The sequence below is a fragment of the Phyllobates terribilis genome, unplaced genomic scaffold (genome assembly GCF_046119375.1).
Source record: "Phyllobates terribilis strain yellow unplaced genomic scaffold, ASM4611937v1 Scaffold_12__6_contigs__length_324123572, whole genome shotgun sequence".
Lineage (NCBI taxonomy): Eukaryota > Metazoa > Chordata > Amphibia > Anura > Dendrobatidae > Phyllobates > Phyllobates terribilis.
In genome coordinates, this window is record NW_027362772.1 from 261429822 (window position 1) to 261447530 (window position 17709).

Here is a 17709-nt window from a genome sequence, read left to right on the forward strand (position 1 = left end):
CTACTGTTGAAACTTTTTAAATGAAACCCAATTGCAAAAATGTATTTTAGCCCCAAATACATGCATATAAATAGAAAAAAATACATTTTCCCTCAAAGAGGGTCTGAAAAAGGCAGATCTGGAGGTCATTGGCTTGACAGGTTAACCCTCTTGGCAGCTGTTCACAAGTGTCAGACTTTAGCATCACAGCAGCGCTAGATCAGGGTAGGTGTTCCCCTCCCAAGTGCTACTTTCATAAACCTGGAAAACCACAGTTATGGGATTATACAATGGTTGATTCACTTCTAAAATTCAAGAAAGGTCTGGATGCCTATCTCAATAAATATGATATTTCAGGTTATGGATACTAGATTCTGTGTTGGGACTTTTATCCAGGGAACTAGTCTGATTGCCCTCTTGAGCTGGGAAGGAGTTTCCCCCCTAATATGGAGCTGTTAATGTCTGCCCGGTGGGGTTTTAGTCTTCTTCTGGATCAACATGTTAGGCTAAATATTGAACGCGATCAACTTAAGCCCATCTTCAGCCTTAAAACTATGAAACTAAGAAACATCCTTCCTAATACAGAATAAATTCACAAGTTTCAGTTCAGCAAAAAAAAATCCAATTTATTTTGGAAAAATACACAAACATTAGAAATGGTTCGTCACTTTTTTTCTGTAAAATATTTTTTTAATTATTTAATAATAAAAAAAAGACAAAACAAAATACAATTCAGTAAAAGTTTGTGATGTAAATACTATGAAAACGTACCCCTATGGCTAGTTCAAGCATCATCGTCAATTCAAGCTTTTCATTACAATTCCTTCCAAATAGCAACAAAACGTGAAATTGTAAAAAAAAAAATAAATCAACTTTAAACCAAGTTTTCAAATTAAATGTATTTATTTTATTTTGATAGTTTTTTTTTTTTTTTTTTTTTTCAGATCAAAATTTAGATGAAAAAAAAAGGACTAGGCCTAATATTAGACTCATACTTCCTGTCGGACATATAGAGATTAGCAGCAGCAGTGCGGCTCAGGCCCTGTCTTCCTGTCTTTTTGTATAAAAGCTGCTGAACTTCCAATCTGAGCACGTTGTAGTAAGGAAAAAGGTCATTGTACAGGAGGAGGAGGAGGTGAGCTGTGAGGTCTCCTATTGTGAATGGTGGATCCTGTGTTATCTACTGTATATAGAGGTGTTACCAGTAATTGTACAGGAGGAGGAGGTGAGCCGTGACATCACCTATTGTGAATGGTGGATCCTGTTATCTACTGTATATAGAGGTGTAATCAGTCATTGTACAGGAGGAGGTGAGCTGTGACATCACCTATTGTGAATGGTGGATCCTGTGTCATCTACTGTATATAGAGGTGTTACCAGTCATTGTACAGGAGGAGGAGGTGAGCTGTGACATCACCTATTGTGAATGATGGATCCTGTATTATCTACTGTATATAGAGGTGTTACCAGTCATTGTACAGGAGGAGGAGCAGGTGAGCTGTAACCACCTATTGTAAACGGTGGATCCTGTGTTATCCACTGTATATAAAGGTGTTATCAGTCATTGTACAGGATGAGGAGGTGAGCTGTGAAATCTATTGTGAATGGTGGATCCTGTGTTATCTACTGTATATTGAGGTCATCAGTCATTGTACAGGAGGAGGAGGTGAGCATGATGTCTCCTATTGTCAATGATGGATCCTTCATAATTTACTGCATTTAGGACTGTTGACTTTCATAATAATCCTGTCTGTGATGATAATGAGACAACTGAAAAGTCTTATAAAGTATAAATCTAATATTAGAACCTAGTGGCCATTGTGAAAATTGACAATGATATTTATATATTTTTTATAGAAAACAATAAAAAAATCTAAAACTTACTTAAACATAAAAACTTGATTTAAATAATAGGTCATTATCTAAGGACACATTCCATTTAAGTTAATCGTACCATTGACAATTTACATAATATCTGAGATAGTCAGTAGTCATTCAGTAACATTCAGTGGTCCATTTCAAATAAACATTCGTAGAAACACATGTATGGGCCATAAACCGGCAAAGAACAGTAAGATGTAAGATAAATATTGTTTTATTATAGATTCGTAACAAATTTTCATTAGTGGGGGGGGGGGGTTTCAGCTGGGGTCACCCCAGTTGCTGGAAAATGTAACGCAAAGAAGAAAATAATCTGCAGATTTTTAAAAAGTAGTAACTACTGTTTTCTACATCTGTGGACTTGATCCACGGCCATAATGTAAAAAAAAATGGCTATGACGGCAGAACAAGGCTTGCTTCTTCACTGGGGATGCTGTTCATCTCCATTTTTAGTTGCTGGATTAGGATCTTTGTGGTCTTACATGAACGTCCCCCTCGGCTTTTTCTTGCAGATCTCTAGACATCCTTGGAGGACATATCCCCATATACTTGAATACAGCCACGATGCCATATCATGAATGACGTTTAGCAGTTACACCTTCCAGACTTTATTATATACTTAGATTTGGCTCATGTATTTTATTGGCCAGTCAGCGAATTTTTTTTTTCTTTTTTGCTCATCAATTCTGGAGGTGAAGACAAAATGTTCAAATATTATTGTGTTTGAGAAACAACTTTTAAATATAAAATAAAAGTTACATCAATAAATTCCAGGAAATTCTACTTCTGTATCAAACTTTTTAATAAATTCCTAACGTGAAAGATCTTACGACAATACATTCTCACCTATTCAATGAACTTTTTTGAAAAATCTACAAGAGTTTCACCATTTTTCAGAGGCCGGTAACTTTACTATTCTTCTGTTTATTGAGATGTGAGAGAACAGAACATATTTTGATTGCTTTTTTTATTGCATTTTTAGGGGAGGTGCAGAGACAAGAAAAAAAATGCAAATCTAGCGCTACAATTCTATTTTTTTTTAGCATATGGGTTAATTCACTTGATACTTCTGGACTTTTGCAGATGTGGGGATACCAAGTATGTTTACTTTTTTAATTCCTTTATTTTTGCATTTGGAAAATAGTGTAGGGGATGTTTCAAACATATTTTCTAAGATTTTTTTTTTTTTTACCAGTTTCTATATTTAGTCTCTCTAAGACCACGTTCACACATACAGTGTTTGGTTAGTATTTTAGTGCTGAACGAGTTACTATTATACTTTCCTCTGATTCTTGCACTGCTGATTTTGGTTTACAAATTGTAAAACACTGACCAAAAACTGAATGTGTGAAGGTGACTCAAGGAACTTAAACCTGCTTGTATAAAAAAAACGGCTTCATGGGAGTACAAAGAAAAGGTGACGGAGGCCTTCAGGAACCATTCAGCGATTGTGTTATGGGGGAAGAAACATGGGCAACGGAACACTTGCCCACACCGGATGACACCACTTAAATGTTGCAGTATTTATTTGGCTAAACAGCAGCAATCGGAGCTAGCGCCAATCGCTGCTGTTAGAGACAGGTATCATACTACAACTTGCACCCACCGTGTATGATGCGGGCTCACATCCTGAGCCTGCTGCATACGTATGCCCAATATTTATGGTGGAAAGCAAGAAGGGGGTTAAACAGCGCCTAAACATCCTCATCTTTAAAACACTAAACATATCAACATGTAGCATAAATATTGGAGATGGACGGAATAACATGCAATAAAACCTCTTGGCGATGACCAACAAAAATTGCATTTATAAGAAGTCACATAGGTCTTCTCAAAGAAGACGGAACATATGCAGAATATAAGGTGGAACTAAGGATTTCCCAATGGATATCTGATCCGGATAAAAGGGGTTGTTTTCTTATAGAGGTGATATTCTAGAACAGTTTTATGTTATACTTTTCAAAAACTACATAACCCCTGTGTGCGTAATCCCTCACTGAAGGTAGGAAAAAAATAAATCACATTAATTCCAGGGATAAGTCATGTAAAAGTAGAATAAAAAAGGCAGTAAAAGCTTCAGTGATCACTAATGTTATATGTGTGAATGGGGAATTAAAAGGCAGGTTAATCCCAGATGTAGATGAATCAAGTCCCAGAAGGTAAGCCCCCTGAGACCACGTATAAGGCACTTGGGGATCAGATCATCAAGGTATTTCATCTAAACATAGCATCATAATCAATATACCAGACCAACTGGCCAAAAGCGGGATTTACGCCAAATATTGGCCATTTCTTGGGTTTACTCTCCGCTCTGCTGATCAGGGTTATAATATCATGCTTCCCTTTACCCAGTACAAGGATGGCTACTTTCTTGGCTTTGTTAATGAGTGGAAGGCTAAGGCTCATCCGGTTTGTAGGCTTTAGTGGACTTTCTGAGAACACCACAAGTTTATCACCTGTGATGCCATCAGAGCCAGGGAAGATGGAAGCTGTGTGTCCGTCATTACCCAAGCCCAAAAGCACCAGGTCAAAGCTGGAATTGCTCAAGAGAGCAGATATTTCTTGTGCATACTCCTCGGTTGCCTTGTCCTCCTCGGCACAGAGTCTCTGGTTCCTGTGCACCGGCATAGGGTGTATATTTACATAGGGGACCCTCACGTGCTGCAGGAGATGCCTGTCAAGGTTTCCAAAATTAGAGTCCGTGTCTGTGAAGGGCACGCACCTCTCGTCAACCATCCACAAGTGAGTATTTTTCCAGGGGAAACCGTAATGGTGCTTAGACATCCTTTGAAACAAAGCAACGGGACTGGAGCCTCCAGAAAGGGCCAAGTGGAAAGTTCCTTTGCTCTTGACTGCCTCTTCAGCGGCAGTTTGGATGTCTTGTGCTAATTTCTGTATCAGCGGCTCTGCCCAGTTAGACACCATGGTGTTTCCCAGGAAAATGGACTGGGCAGAAGCAAATGCATTTGTTTTTTGGTCCATACCCATAACCTCAACGTCCTCATTTATAACAAAACGTAGACCCCTCTGTTCTATTGTAAAGTCCAGCAAAGTCCCGGTTTCGGCTCCTCCTGGGTAGATCCTGGGCGTCTCGTTGTTCACAGTTTCCAGAAGTCGAGTCCAGAATTTCCAAGAGGCTAGAAGGTTCTTGGTGGTGACGAAGGAGCCCTTTCTTCCACGATAGATATTTGATATCAGCACGGTATAAGCATCTTTTTCTTGAATTGGACGATACACATAATAATCAGAGATAGGCTGGCCAAAAAACGAGATGTTTGGGAGTTCTGATGCTTCCTTCCATTGGCTTAAGGGAAGATTTGGCTTGAATAGACCCCGTGATACTAGAACAGCTGGAAAATTGAGGGCCCCATTTCCAATATGGAAGACTATCTGTTTGGGTTGACATGAACTTTTTACAGTTTCTTCCGTCGATTCTTTTTGGACACAAAAAGAATTATCTTTGAAGACCACTCTGACGTAAGATGTCCTCTCATCCAAGTCCTTGCCAGATACTAGGAGAAATGGCACTCCTTCCCATCGAGCATTGTCAATATAAATAAGGACACCTTCAAAATGGAAATGAAGAGTCAAAACACAAGCACAATAAAAGAAAAACGGTCATCTCTCTGGACAAGTCTGTTGTAGTCTTTGTGCGCACGGAGTCTTTTTGTTGAGTTTTTGGAGTAAAAATTCAAGGTTTTTAAGAAGTTTGGAGGAGAATTTGAAGGGTTTCCGCAATAAAAACTCCTGAAAAAACTCTGTGTGCACATAGCCTCAGTGAAACCTCTTTGAGACAACCAACCATTTTGCAATGAAAAAATGGTCGTCTGGGAGGGGGCTTTTCAAAGAAGAGGAGAATTATGCATAATATATGGTAGAATCAAAATCTGGTCCGTATCAGGGTGGTCTTCTCAAAGAGGTGGCCTTTCAGAGATGTTTCACTGTACCTACATTCCCAATTAAATACTGGAGATTTATTTTTTTCTAGTACTCCGACTCTTAGGGTGCTGTAGGACAGACGTATATATCGGACCGAGATCAGAACGCAGTGCAAGGACTGGCCGGTAGATCTCCTGACCCGAGCGTGACAGCGGCATAGAAATACATGAATTGGTCACGCAGGAGAGCCACCAGCCAGTCCGTGCACTGTGTTCCGATCTTGGTCTGATTTTTACGGCTAAGTCGTTATTTATGAAAATATCTGAATAAATTGACAAATGAGAATAACTATTCCCCTTCTCAATAGGGATGGTGATGGTGTAATCAGTGTTAGGCGACAAAGGAACACACCCCACTGACAGGAGTAAGGCTATGTTCACAAAGATTTTTGGACCTGATCAGCGCCAAAATCCTCCTTAAAAACTGCTTAAAGTTATGTTTACACGACATCTTTTTCACAGTATAGAGTAAAGACATCTGCAGCGGAGTCACTACAAGAACAACAACAAAACTAATGGAGGAGCCACTTCCGGAAAACAATTGCTGGCTTTATCCTAAAGCAGCTTTGTCTGGGAAAAGCTTGGTGTTTAAAAGATGCCGTGGGCACAGAACCTAACGAAAAAAAATACTTGGAAACTCTTCTTATTAATTTCTAATACAAATTCACTTTGTTGTATGAAAAAAAAAAGTTTCGTTTTTTTTGTTTGTTTTCTTTTTTTTAATTCTGAAGTGGCTTTGAAAAATGTCTAAAAGGAAGAGAAAGAAAACTAACAAAAAAAGTACATGTCACCCCTTTGAAGCAGATCCAAACTAAACAATGGAAAAATCACTATGAGGGAAATAAGAAAAAAAAAACCTCATCTAAAATTAAGGCTATGTTCACACTGAGCTTTTTGGGGAGTTGGAGGAAGAACTGAAGGAAAACTCTCCAAACCATCCTCGCTCGGTTTCCGCTCCAAAAACTCAGCAAAAAGACTCATGCCCTGATTGACTGAAGTGTTTATAGCAGAAATCGGGCATCAAACAATATGACAAGTGACAAAATTTTAGCGCAGCCAGCTGAGACAAAATAGGTGGTGCTGGGTCAGGGTACGGTGCAAATCTTACTTCAGCCCAGATATTGTGCTGAAAAGTTCAAGAGCGATCACCACTACTGTCCTAGTGGCCACAGACATAGCACTTGTTTGAAAAAAGCAGCCAGAACTACGTAGTCCTTCTTGGCAAATTAATCAGGAATTAGCATAAGATTTTAGCCATTATACTGTCCCCATGCACAAGTTTGTGGTGTGGTGTAAATGTACGTTTAAAGGGGTATTCCATTTCCAAGGCACTATCCCAATATGTAGTAGGTGCAATAATAATAATATGGGCAAATACCTCCAATTAGAAATGTAATATAGTTCTTCTGATTAGCTTTGTCTCTTTCCTCATGTGCAGGCATTAGGTATACATGGTTACGACCACTGATATAAAGACAGTTAGCTAGTTGCTAGTGGTCGTAACCATGGATAACTAATGCCTGCACATGAGGAAATAGACATAGCTAATCCTAAGAACTATACTACATTTTTAATTGGAGGTATCTGCTAATATTATTACACCTACTACATATTGGGATAGGATCTTGGAGATGGGATTTCCCCTTTAGATAAGGTAACTTTTTATGTCTTGTTTTCTAACAGCAACTCACCTGCAAATGTCTGTGTGTTGGTAAAAAAAATTGTGCTTTTCTCCATCTCCTCCCTCACCTGCGGCAGGTAGTTCTGATACTGACCAATGACGGCGCTGTTGTGTTCCGGAGACTGCAGGGAGCCCAGTAATTCCAGCTTCGCTCTCAGGACGTCGTCGGAGTTACTGAGGTTACGAGGAACTTCCATCGCCAGCGAGGTCAAGATTTCTGTCAAATGGTTCTGGATAACGTCCCGTATGGCGCCGTATTCTTCATAAAAGCTGGTACGGCCTGTGCACCACCGAGAAGAGAGAATGGAGGATCTTATCACCAGTTTTCCGGTTTCAGAAATCCCCAATTCCTCTGCTGAAATTTGTTTTAAAAAAGCGCCTAGCTCACCCTCCCCGGGTCCCACACTAAGATTCCACCGCTGCTCCTGGTGTCAATTAATGTCGGTCACGTCGACACTGTGAATTCAGCAGCTCGTGCCATCAACTGGAGTAGAGCCACTGAGCTCAGTGATTGGAGACTCAGCGATGGACCAGGGGAGATTGAGTAAAGACCAGTTTGTTTTAAAAAAAAAAAAGCAAACTGCAGCCGGGGAGGGGGGGGGGGGGGGTCCACACAGTTTTGTCGGCCCGAGTGAATGACGCAATAGACGAGCGACAATCAACTTGTATTCAGTCGCCTCTCATTTGTGCGCACAAATTGCTCAATGGTCTTTACTTGTACGGTTAATTAATCTATTGCTCACAGAAAGTCGTGTCTGGTATTGCTGCTATGACTAGGACTAAACTGCAATACCACATACATTCCATGGACAAGAGTGGCGCTGTTTCTATCCCCTAAAAATCTTTTTACTGATCTTTAATTGGACCGGTCTGCCTGGTCTATTACACAACCAATTCTGGCCACGGTTTACATTGGTGACTTTACCTATTGGGTCGAAAACGTCTGTCGCTCAGAAGTTCCATAAATCGTTTTCTGAAACAAGACAAATAAATAGAAATACCTTTCGCATCGACGGTTTCTTTCATTACAATCTCCACCCTCTCCACATGGTGTCTGTTCCATATCGGATCGAGGCGTTTCTGGTGCCGACGTCTGAAAGGAAGAATCTGCTCAACTGTCTACAGAAAAATACAGAAAAATGACTTGTAAGTAAAGAACAGAAATAAATCTCTGCTGTTTTACTGCAAGATGGGGGAGGGTCCCTGTCTGTCTGCACCTGGTTTCCTGTCTGTCAAACTGTATACAGACATAAGAGAGAGGTGAGATTTTAGTTCACGGCATTGGATCAGGATAGGGGCAATGCATGCTAGAAAGTGAGGGCAAAGGAAGTTCCAGCACGTATAGTGCTGACATGAAGCTAATTAAAGGAACCCTGAACTAAAAAAAAAAATAGTTGATGGCAAGTTACTGAGCATGAGAATGGGGAAAGCGTGTGGACATATTAGACTGCTATGTGCACCAAAAACAGTTTTATTTTGAAGGGGAAGAGGGTAACATAACCATGCTTTTCTACAGGATTTCTGTAAAAGGACAGATCCACTTCTTTTATATTGATGCCGGTTGGATGTGATTAATTGCGGAGCTGCACATCACAGCTCCACCAACTGTATAGTGGCTGCCGCCAGGTACTGCACATCTGCCCCTACACAAATGAATAGGGGTAGATATGCAGTACCCCGCTGTGGCCACTGTGCAGTTGAGCACATCCGGCCGCCAGCATCGGGAGCAGCTGATCGGAGCAATACCGGGTGTCGCAGCCCCGCTGATATGATCCTAAGGATAGGCCATCAATATGAAACTACCAATCAACCCTTTGAAGTAGGTTTGTTATCTCTACTGTAAAAGTGACAGCTCGTCACTAACCACGTGTTGTGGGTTGACGCTTTTTTATGGCATTTTATTCACCATTGACCGACCCAAATAGTTTTTCTTTTTACCCTACGTAAAAAAATGCATGCAACGAGTCCTGCATTTTTTGCTGATCGTTGTTGCCTTTCTATCATTACTAGTGATGAGCGACCATGCTCGCTACTGCTCGGTGCTAGCCGAGCATCTCACTGCTCAAGATGCTCGGTGCTCGCCGAGTATTTCCGGGGTTGCTCGGCGGGAGCTCGGGTCTCTCCCTGCATGTTTGGTGCTCTTAATAGAGCCAATGAACATGCAGGGATGGCCTGCCACACACTGTAATGCCGCAGCCATGTTGGTTGTGGCATTACAGTTATTGGCTGGCCGCACAGCGTCATCAGATCTATATCAGACCTCGCGCCACCATGCTCACACATATATATATATATATATATATATATATATATATATATATATATATATATATATATATATATATATATATATATATATATATATATACACACACACACACACACACACACACACACACACAGTACAGACCAAAATTTGGACACACCTTCTCATTTAAAGATTCAATAGCTAGTACGAAATACTGTGATACAGATATCAGATGTTATATACTATACACATTGTTATATCCCATCGGATGTCTGTACCACAGTATACCGTACATTAATCTGTATACTGGATGACATTTTTTCTACAAAGATATACACTGTACTGATCACACCTGGACCTGCCTACAGGACCTCACATATTATATATGGAGCAGTATAGTATATGACGTCCTGCAGGTTCAGGGTTGATCAGTCAGTGAAGGATCCTGTATGCTGATGTCTGTGGTCGCTTTGCTGGGGCTCAGTGTGATTTATTGCAGGACTGTGAATTTTCCTGCAGATCTGGTGACACTGGAGCCGATGACCTGGCACTGACAGCGCGACCTGATCTGCAGCAAAGGTCAGACTCTGGCAATAAGTCGCACAGAGCCCCAGCAGAGCAGCCGTCGACCTGACACTAAGGCATCCCTGTGAACTGATCAGGAGGGGAACAGCGTCCTGCAGCCCCCTCCTCACTGAGACTCTAGACATCCTGCCCTAGGCCCGACCTCAGATTAACTATTTAACGCCATCCACTGATGAGCTCCTCTCCGGCAGGGTGAAGAGAAGCAGCTCCAGGCGCCGCTGTGTGATGTCAGTCCTGGAGACGCAGCACACAGCGTGCAGGGGGCAGGTCTGTCTCCCTGATGCGGCCGGCGAGCGTCTAATGGTACAGTGCGGTCCCCCTGCCTCAGCCTCTGCAGAAAACATTATAATGAGGGCGATCTGGCCATGGACCCCCCACGGAGCTTCGGGCCCCGGGCGGTAGCCCAGATCGTCCTCATTATAATCCGCCTATGGTTGGGACCATCAGTTGTATTGTGCAGAAGTCAGGTGGATACACAGCTGATAGTCCTACTGAATAGACTGTTAGAATTTGTATTATGGCAAGAAAAAAGCAGCTAAGTAAAGAAAAACGAGAGGCCATCATTACTTTAAGAAATGAAGGTCAGTCAGTCAAAAAAATTGGGAAAACTTTGAAAGTGTCCCCAGTGCAGTTGTAAAACCCATCAAGCGTTACAAAAAAACTGGCTCACATGAGGAACGCCCCAGGAAAGGAAGACCAAGAGTCACCTCTGCTTCTGAGGATAAGTTTATCTGGGTCACTAGCCTCAGAAATCGCAGGTTAACAGCAGCTCAGATTAGATACCAGGTAAATGCCACACAGAGTTCTAGCAGCAGACACATCTCTACAACTGTTAAGAGGAGACTTTGTGCAGCAGGCCTTCATGGTAAAATAGCTGCTAGGAAACCACTGCTAAGGACAGGCAACAAGCAGAAGAGACTTGTTTGGCTAAAGAACACAAGGAATGGACATTAGACCAGTGGAAATCTGTGCTTTGGTCTGATGAGTCCAAATTTGAGATCTTTGGTTCCAACCACCGTGTCTTTGTGCGACGCAGAAAAGGTGAACGGATGGACTCTACATGCCTGGTTCCCACCGTGAAGCATGGAGGAGGAGGTGTGATGGTGTGGAGGTGCTTTGCTGGTGACACTGTTGGGGATTTATTCAAAATTGAAGGCATACTAAACCAGCTTGGCTACCACAGCATCTTGCAGCGGCATGCTATTCCATCCGGTTTGCATATAGTTGGACCATCATTTATTTTTCAACAGGACAATGACCCCAAACACACCTCCAGGCTGTGTAAGGGCTATTTGACCAAGAAGGAGAGTGATAGGGTGCTACGCCAGATGACCTGGCCTCCACAGTCACCAGACCTGAACCCAATCGAGATGGTTTGGGGTGAGCTGGACCGCAGAGTGAAGGCAAAAGGGCCAACAAGTGCTAAGCATCTCTGGGAACTCCTTCAAGATTGTTGGAAGACCATTTCCGGTGACTACCTCTTGAAGCTCATCAAGAGAATGCCAAGAGTGTGCAAAGCAGTCATCAAAGCAAAAGGTGGCTACTTTGAAGAACCTAGAATATAAGACATATTTTCAGTTGTTTCACACTTTTTTGTAAAGTATATAATTCCACATGTGTTAATTCATAGTTTTGATGCCTTCAGTGTGAATGTACAACTTTCATAGCCATGAAAATACAGAAAAATCTTTAAATGAGAAGGTGTGTCCAAACTTTTGGTCTGTTATATATATATATATATATATAATCTATATATAGCCCCCATATAACGCTCCATACAGGATACTGGCCCCCATATATCGCTCCATACAGGATACTAGCCCCCATATAACGCTCCATACAGAATACTGGCCCCCATATAACGCTCCATGCAGGCTGTTCCCCCCCACATAATGCTCCACGCATGCTGTCCCCCCCCTCATAATACTCCACGCACGCTGTTCCCCCCCACATAATGCCCCATGCAGGATGTCACTGTGGCGCCCCTGCTACGCAAGATCCTAGAGGGGTGCATGAATGGATTTCTCCACAAGAGGCCCCCTCAGCATACACACACCTCCATCTTCCACCTCAGACCACCAGAGGGAGCCCGGATAGGGATATAAAAAAGGAAGGTGGAGCTAGGCAGTTCAGTCTAGTCTAGTCTGTGAGAGAGTTTCTGCAGTAGAGAAGCCTGAAAGAGGTCAGCCTGCAGTGGAGCTCAGTCTAGTCCAGAGAACTCAGCTAATAGTTCAGCAGTGGAGCACGAGGCTCCTGCAAGCTAGACTCAGGGAGCTCAGTTAGAGCCCAAGGCGTGCCGACGCCATAAGAGCGGTGAAGCGCGGCAAGCTGCCGCTAGTGTGTATAGCCTAGTGAGGGCCTCGAGCGAGGCCGAAGGCTAGAGGAGTGAGTAGCATTTGGGGGTAGAGGAGCTGTACAAGCTCACACCAGAAAACATATACCGGACACCGGGTCCGCGTCTTCAGGGCCGTATATCCCCCTGTAGAGACAACCGGAGACCCCTGGAAGACTTCAGGTCCCAGGATCACCCCCAAGAGCTGATACGTACCAGAGCCAGGAGTCACGGAGGCCCCGCAAGCTGGGACCGTGTACTCCAAGAGAAGGCCCTACCACAAAGTCAGCCGGTGCAGGACAGAGACAAAGTTAGGCCTAGCTACAGGCAGGTCAGAAACTTACTACACAAAGGCAAGAAACAGGAGGCCCTATACTCGCTCACTGGGGAGAATCCTGATATGCACCCTTCACCCTACAGTGCTCCGGAATGTGCCTGGACTTCCATCAGTAAAAGGTACTGAAGTGAACTGTGTGTTTGCCTATCCTTCTTCAGACCCGGCTGGGTCCCCCCCTGTCCTGCATCCCTACATCCACGCTGCCCTGAGGCCTAGCTCCACCTGTGGGGAGCTATACCACCCAAGCTGCCTTAACAACGGCCTCAGTGGGCTGTCACAGCGCTGGTGATCCTCACCAGACACCACAGGTGGCGTCACGAACTTTCATATAATTATCCACTCTTTTAAAGAGAGGCCCAGGGTACGGGCCCGGGAGCCGACTACCGCGACATCCCCCAAAACCAACATCAAGGCCGGGCGCCGAGTCCTCCCCATCCCCTGGGCGCGTCATCTCTTTCCTGGCATCACAAACAGGATTCTGTGCCCACTGCAAAGACGACGTGTTATGTCCGTTGCCACCGGGTACTGTGCGCCTTTAATCAAATACTGTGTATTAAACTGTATCGAAGATTGCCGCCATTGTTGGGCCGCCGAGCGGGAAGAAGGGCGTAACCGCGGGAAACTGAGAGGCGTACCTGCAAAAGCGCGCGAAGCCCCGGACACGCCCCATGCCTCGACGTTAAACCAGGAAGCGCCAGGTCCTGGAAGGAGAGTCGCTGAACGCTCTTATGTAGGACGCAAGTGACGCACGGTCCTGAAGAAGACCGTTACCTGCGGAGCTGCGGCCTACCGGAAGAAAAGAAGGTAGGCAATGGTTCGCTAGGGGGGCGCCAGAATGTCCGAGGAACAGCACAACGCCGGAATACCGGTTAACCGCCCTGATGTTCAACCCGAGCTCGGCGCCAAGCAGGCCGAAGCAGCCGCTCCACCAGCAGGGCCTGTAACCCCTGTCATACCCATGACCCTACCGTACATCCCTGGAGCGAATTGGCTCCCCCAGTACAGCGGCAAACCAGATACCCTGTCTGGATTTAAACGGAAAATATGCGGTATACTAGACATGTACTCTATGACAGGCAAGCAAACAGCCGCTGTTGTATTAGGACAATTGACTGGTGCTGCGGAGCGAGAAGTAGAAACCTGGTCGACCGCAGACCAAGAGTCAGTGTCCGCAATCTTTAAAAAGTTACAGATTGTCTTTGAAAATCGTACTGAGACAGACCTCCGGATGAGGTTCTACAACTGCTCTCAGCAATCGGAGGACAGTGTTCGGGACTATGCCTGGCGTTTACAAGGGGCCCTGCGGCCTCTGAAACAGGTTAGTCCAACAAGCATCAATGATGAAAATAAAATGCTGAAAGAACAGTTTGTCCGGGGACTGAGGTCCCAAGAGGAGAGCAGGACTGTGCGTTGGTGGTCCCTGGATCATCCAGATGCCACCTTTGACACCCTTAAGGACATGGCTATAAAAGGAATGCAGCCCCTGGAAACAACTGCTATCCAATGTTACCAGGGTGGGGCCACCCCAGTGCCTGCAGCGTCCACCTTTTCCCCGGTGGCTGCTCAAGCCAAGGTGCAAGTAACGTCCCCTAGTGAGCTGGACAGCCTGCGCTCTGAAGTGCGTCAGTTGAGCAAAACCCTGACCACTGAACTGAGTGCCCTGCAGCTGCGGACGGAGCCCGAGGAGGAAGGAAGGATCCTGCTAGCCGACAGCCCTGAGGATGTCCCCTGGATGAGAAGGAGGAAGAGGACAACGCCACCCCCTGGGAGGATCAGCGATCAACGCTGTCCACCGAGGGACCCTGTCCGCCACCGCTGCCACAAGTCAGGTCACACCATTCAGAGCTGTCATTTAAACGAGAAGACCCTGAGTCCGAGGGCCAACATCCAGGAATAGACTCAGCAGGCCCCTCAGACTGGCACAGCAGGTACGTGGGAGGAAGCCCTTTCCGGTCCATAATCCTGGACGGCATTGCGATACCTGCCCTGCTGGACACTGGATCTCAGGTAACAATTATGCCTGATGTCCTTTACAAGAGATACTGGTCCATGGACAGTCTCCAACCCCCGAACCCAGATTTTTCAGTATATGCCTCTAATGGCCTCCCTCTTAACCTAGTTTGGGTTAAGGATGTGACGGTAAAGGTGGGGAGAATGGAGCTGAAGGACCAGGGACTCATTGTGGTAGAGACTGTCTCTGATGACTCAGGACTAAATATGGTACTAGGCACTAACATTGTTGGTAACTGTTTGGAGGAAGTGGTGTTTTTGCTCCAACAGCTCGCTAACGCCGCCAGACCGGGGCAGAGAAGAGCGATTCAAAAGGAGATCCGGGCCATGATGTACCAGCAGCAAGTAAAGCTATCCGGTGGTGAGATTGGTAATGTGCAGGTAACAGACCCAATACCCATTGTGATCCCCCCAATGAGTGAAATGCTTATCTGGTGTAGAGCAGCAATAGGTCTTAAAGGACAGAGCTACCAGGCGGTAGTAGAACCCCTTAGCTCAGAGCACAGACCTACACTCTTGACTGCCAGAGGGGTAGTGGATGTACGCAATGGTAGGGTGGTAGGGTGCCCGTCCGTCTTCTCAACTATGGGGAAGATGAGGTCAGATTACCACGCTATGCCACTGTTGCCAAGTTACATGCTGTAAATAACAACTCCATTCGTACGGCGGAGTCCTTGACCTCCCCAGATAAGGTGGAGGATAATAACCCGGCAACCCAGATGGAGGATTGGTGTCAACAGCTCCATGTTGGGACAGACACCACTCCTGCCCATCAGAAGCAGGGTGTACACCGGGTGGTTCAGGAAGACATGCAGGTATTCAGCAAGCACCCACTTGACTTTGGGAGGATTAAGGGGGTACAACATCACATCCCCACAGGTGATCATCCACCCATCAAAGAACGCTACAGGCCTATACCACCAGCACACTACCAGAAAGCCAAGGAGATGTTGCACGACATGAGAAAGGCAGGGGTAGTAATGGATAGCTGTAGTCCCTGGGCAGCTCCCCTAGTTCTAGTCAGGAAAAAGGACGGAAGCATGAGAATGTGTGTAGATTACAGACAAGTAATAGCATTACACATAAAGATGCATACCCTTTACCACGTATTGAGGAATCCCTGGCTGTCTTAAAGTCTGCAAATTAAATTTCCACCCTTGACCTCACTAGTGGGTACTGGCAAGTAGCTGTGGCTGAGGAGGATCGGGAGAAGACGGCCTTCACCACCCCCATCGGACTCTGCGAGTTCAACAGTATGCCGTTTGGACTCTGCAATGCCCCTGGAATGTTCCAGAGATTGATGGAGTGCTGCCTGGGACACCGCAACTTCGAGACTGTGTTACTATACCTGGATGACGTGATAGTGTACTCCAAGACGTATGAGGACCACTTGAAGCACCTGGCGGAGGTATTTGAGTCACTATCCCGGTATGGGATGAAGCTGGAGCCCTCAAAGTGCAACCTGCTCAAGAGGAAGGTACAGTACCTGGGGCATATTGTCAGTCCAGAAGGGGAAGCACCGGATCCGGAGAACGTCACTGCCATCCAGAAATGGCTGGAGCCGAAGAATCTCAAGGAGGTGCGTCAGTTCCTGGGACTAGTAGGATACTACCGGAGGTTTGTAAAAGACTACACTAAGAAAGCAGCCCCTCTGCAAGATCTCCTGGTAGGACAGTCCCCCAAAGGCAGGAATCGCCCATTCTACTGGGGTAAGGAGCAAGCCGAGTCATTTCAAGAGATGAAGGAGATCCTGACAGGCAACGAGATCCTAGCCTACCCTGACTACAGCCAACCGTTCCTGCTGTATACTGATGCCAGCAATGAAGGACTGGGAGCTGTCCTAAGTCAGAAGCAGAATGGCCAAGAGAAAGTGATTGCATACGCAAGCAGGAAGCTCCGCCCGACTGAGAGAAACCCAGAGAACTATAACAGCTTTATGTTAGAGTTCCTGGCCTTGGTCTGGGCCATCACTGAAAGGTTCAAGCACTACCTAGCCTCCGGCAAGTTCACTGCCTACGCTGACAATAACCCCCTGACCCATCTTGAAACAGCCAAGCTAGGAGCCATGGATCAGGGATGGATGGCTCGGCTGTCAAACTACCAATTCACAATTAAGTACCGGGCGGGCCGCAAGAACGCCAACGCCGATGCCCTGTCCAGGATGCCTCACCAGTCAGACACAGAAGAAGAAGTGGATGACCTGGAGGAGATTGAGCTACCTGCCTTTCACCGGAATGGGATGATCCACGAGCAACGAGCCTACAGGAGGCAGCGTGGGAAGACGTTAAACCCTTTGTCTCACCACAGCTGGAAAGAGACCCAGGATAGTGACCTGGTTGTCAGCCGTATCAATGAGCTGATAACCCAAGAAGCTTCCTCCCTGGAGAAGGAAGAGTCTCTGCAAGCAAAGCAGCTGTGGAACGAGAGAAGCCGGCTGTTTATCTACCGTGAGAAGCTGTGCCGGAGGTATGTCAATCCAAAAACCCATGAGATGGTATGGCAGATAGTAGTGCCCAAGACAGACATCCAGATGGTGTTGGAAGCCTACCACGATCAAGCGGGGCACTTTGGCTGGAAAAAGCTAGAGACCCTACTGAAGTGTCGATTCTACTGGGTAGGAATGCGCAGCTCCATTGAGCAGTGGTGCCGAAACTGTGGACCCTGTAGGCTCAGAAGAAAAGACTACAGCAGCCAGAAAGCACCCCTGCAACCGATCAA

The 17709-nt window shown here is 45.4% G+C and overlaps 1 protein-coding gene across 6 annotated transcripts in view; it reads right to left on the bottom strand.

Annotated features, from left to right (window-relative positions):
• Positions 1 to 1271: 1271 nt before the first annotated feature.
• H6PD (hexose-6-phosphate dehydrogenase/glucose 1-dehydrogenase) overlaps positions 1272 to 17709 on the bottom strand; it is a 35709-nt gene continuing 19271 nt past the window's right edge. For all 6 annotated transcript variants that reach the window (XM_073656923.1, XM_073656926.1, XM_073656924.1 and 3 more), the window contains 3 exons: positions 8481 to 8598; positions 7490 to 7759; positions 1272 to 5426 (listed from right to left, as the gene is read on the bottom strand). In XM_073656923.1, the coding sequence (XP_073513024.1) occupies positions 4075 to 5426; positions 7490 to 7759; positions 8481 to 8598 (1740 nt within the window). In that variant the 3' untranslated portion in view covers positions 1272 to 4074. The remainder of the gene's footprint in view (positions 5427 to 7489; positions 7760 to 8480; positions 8599 to 17709) is intronic.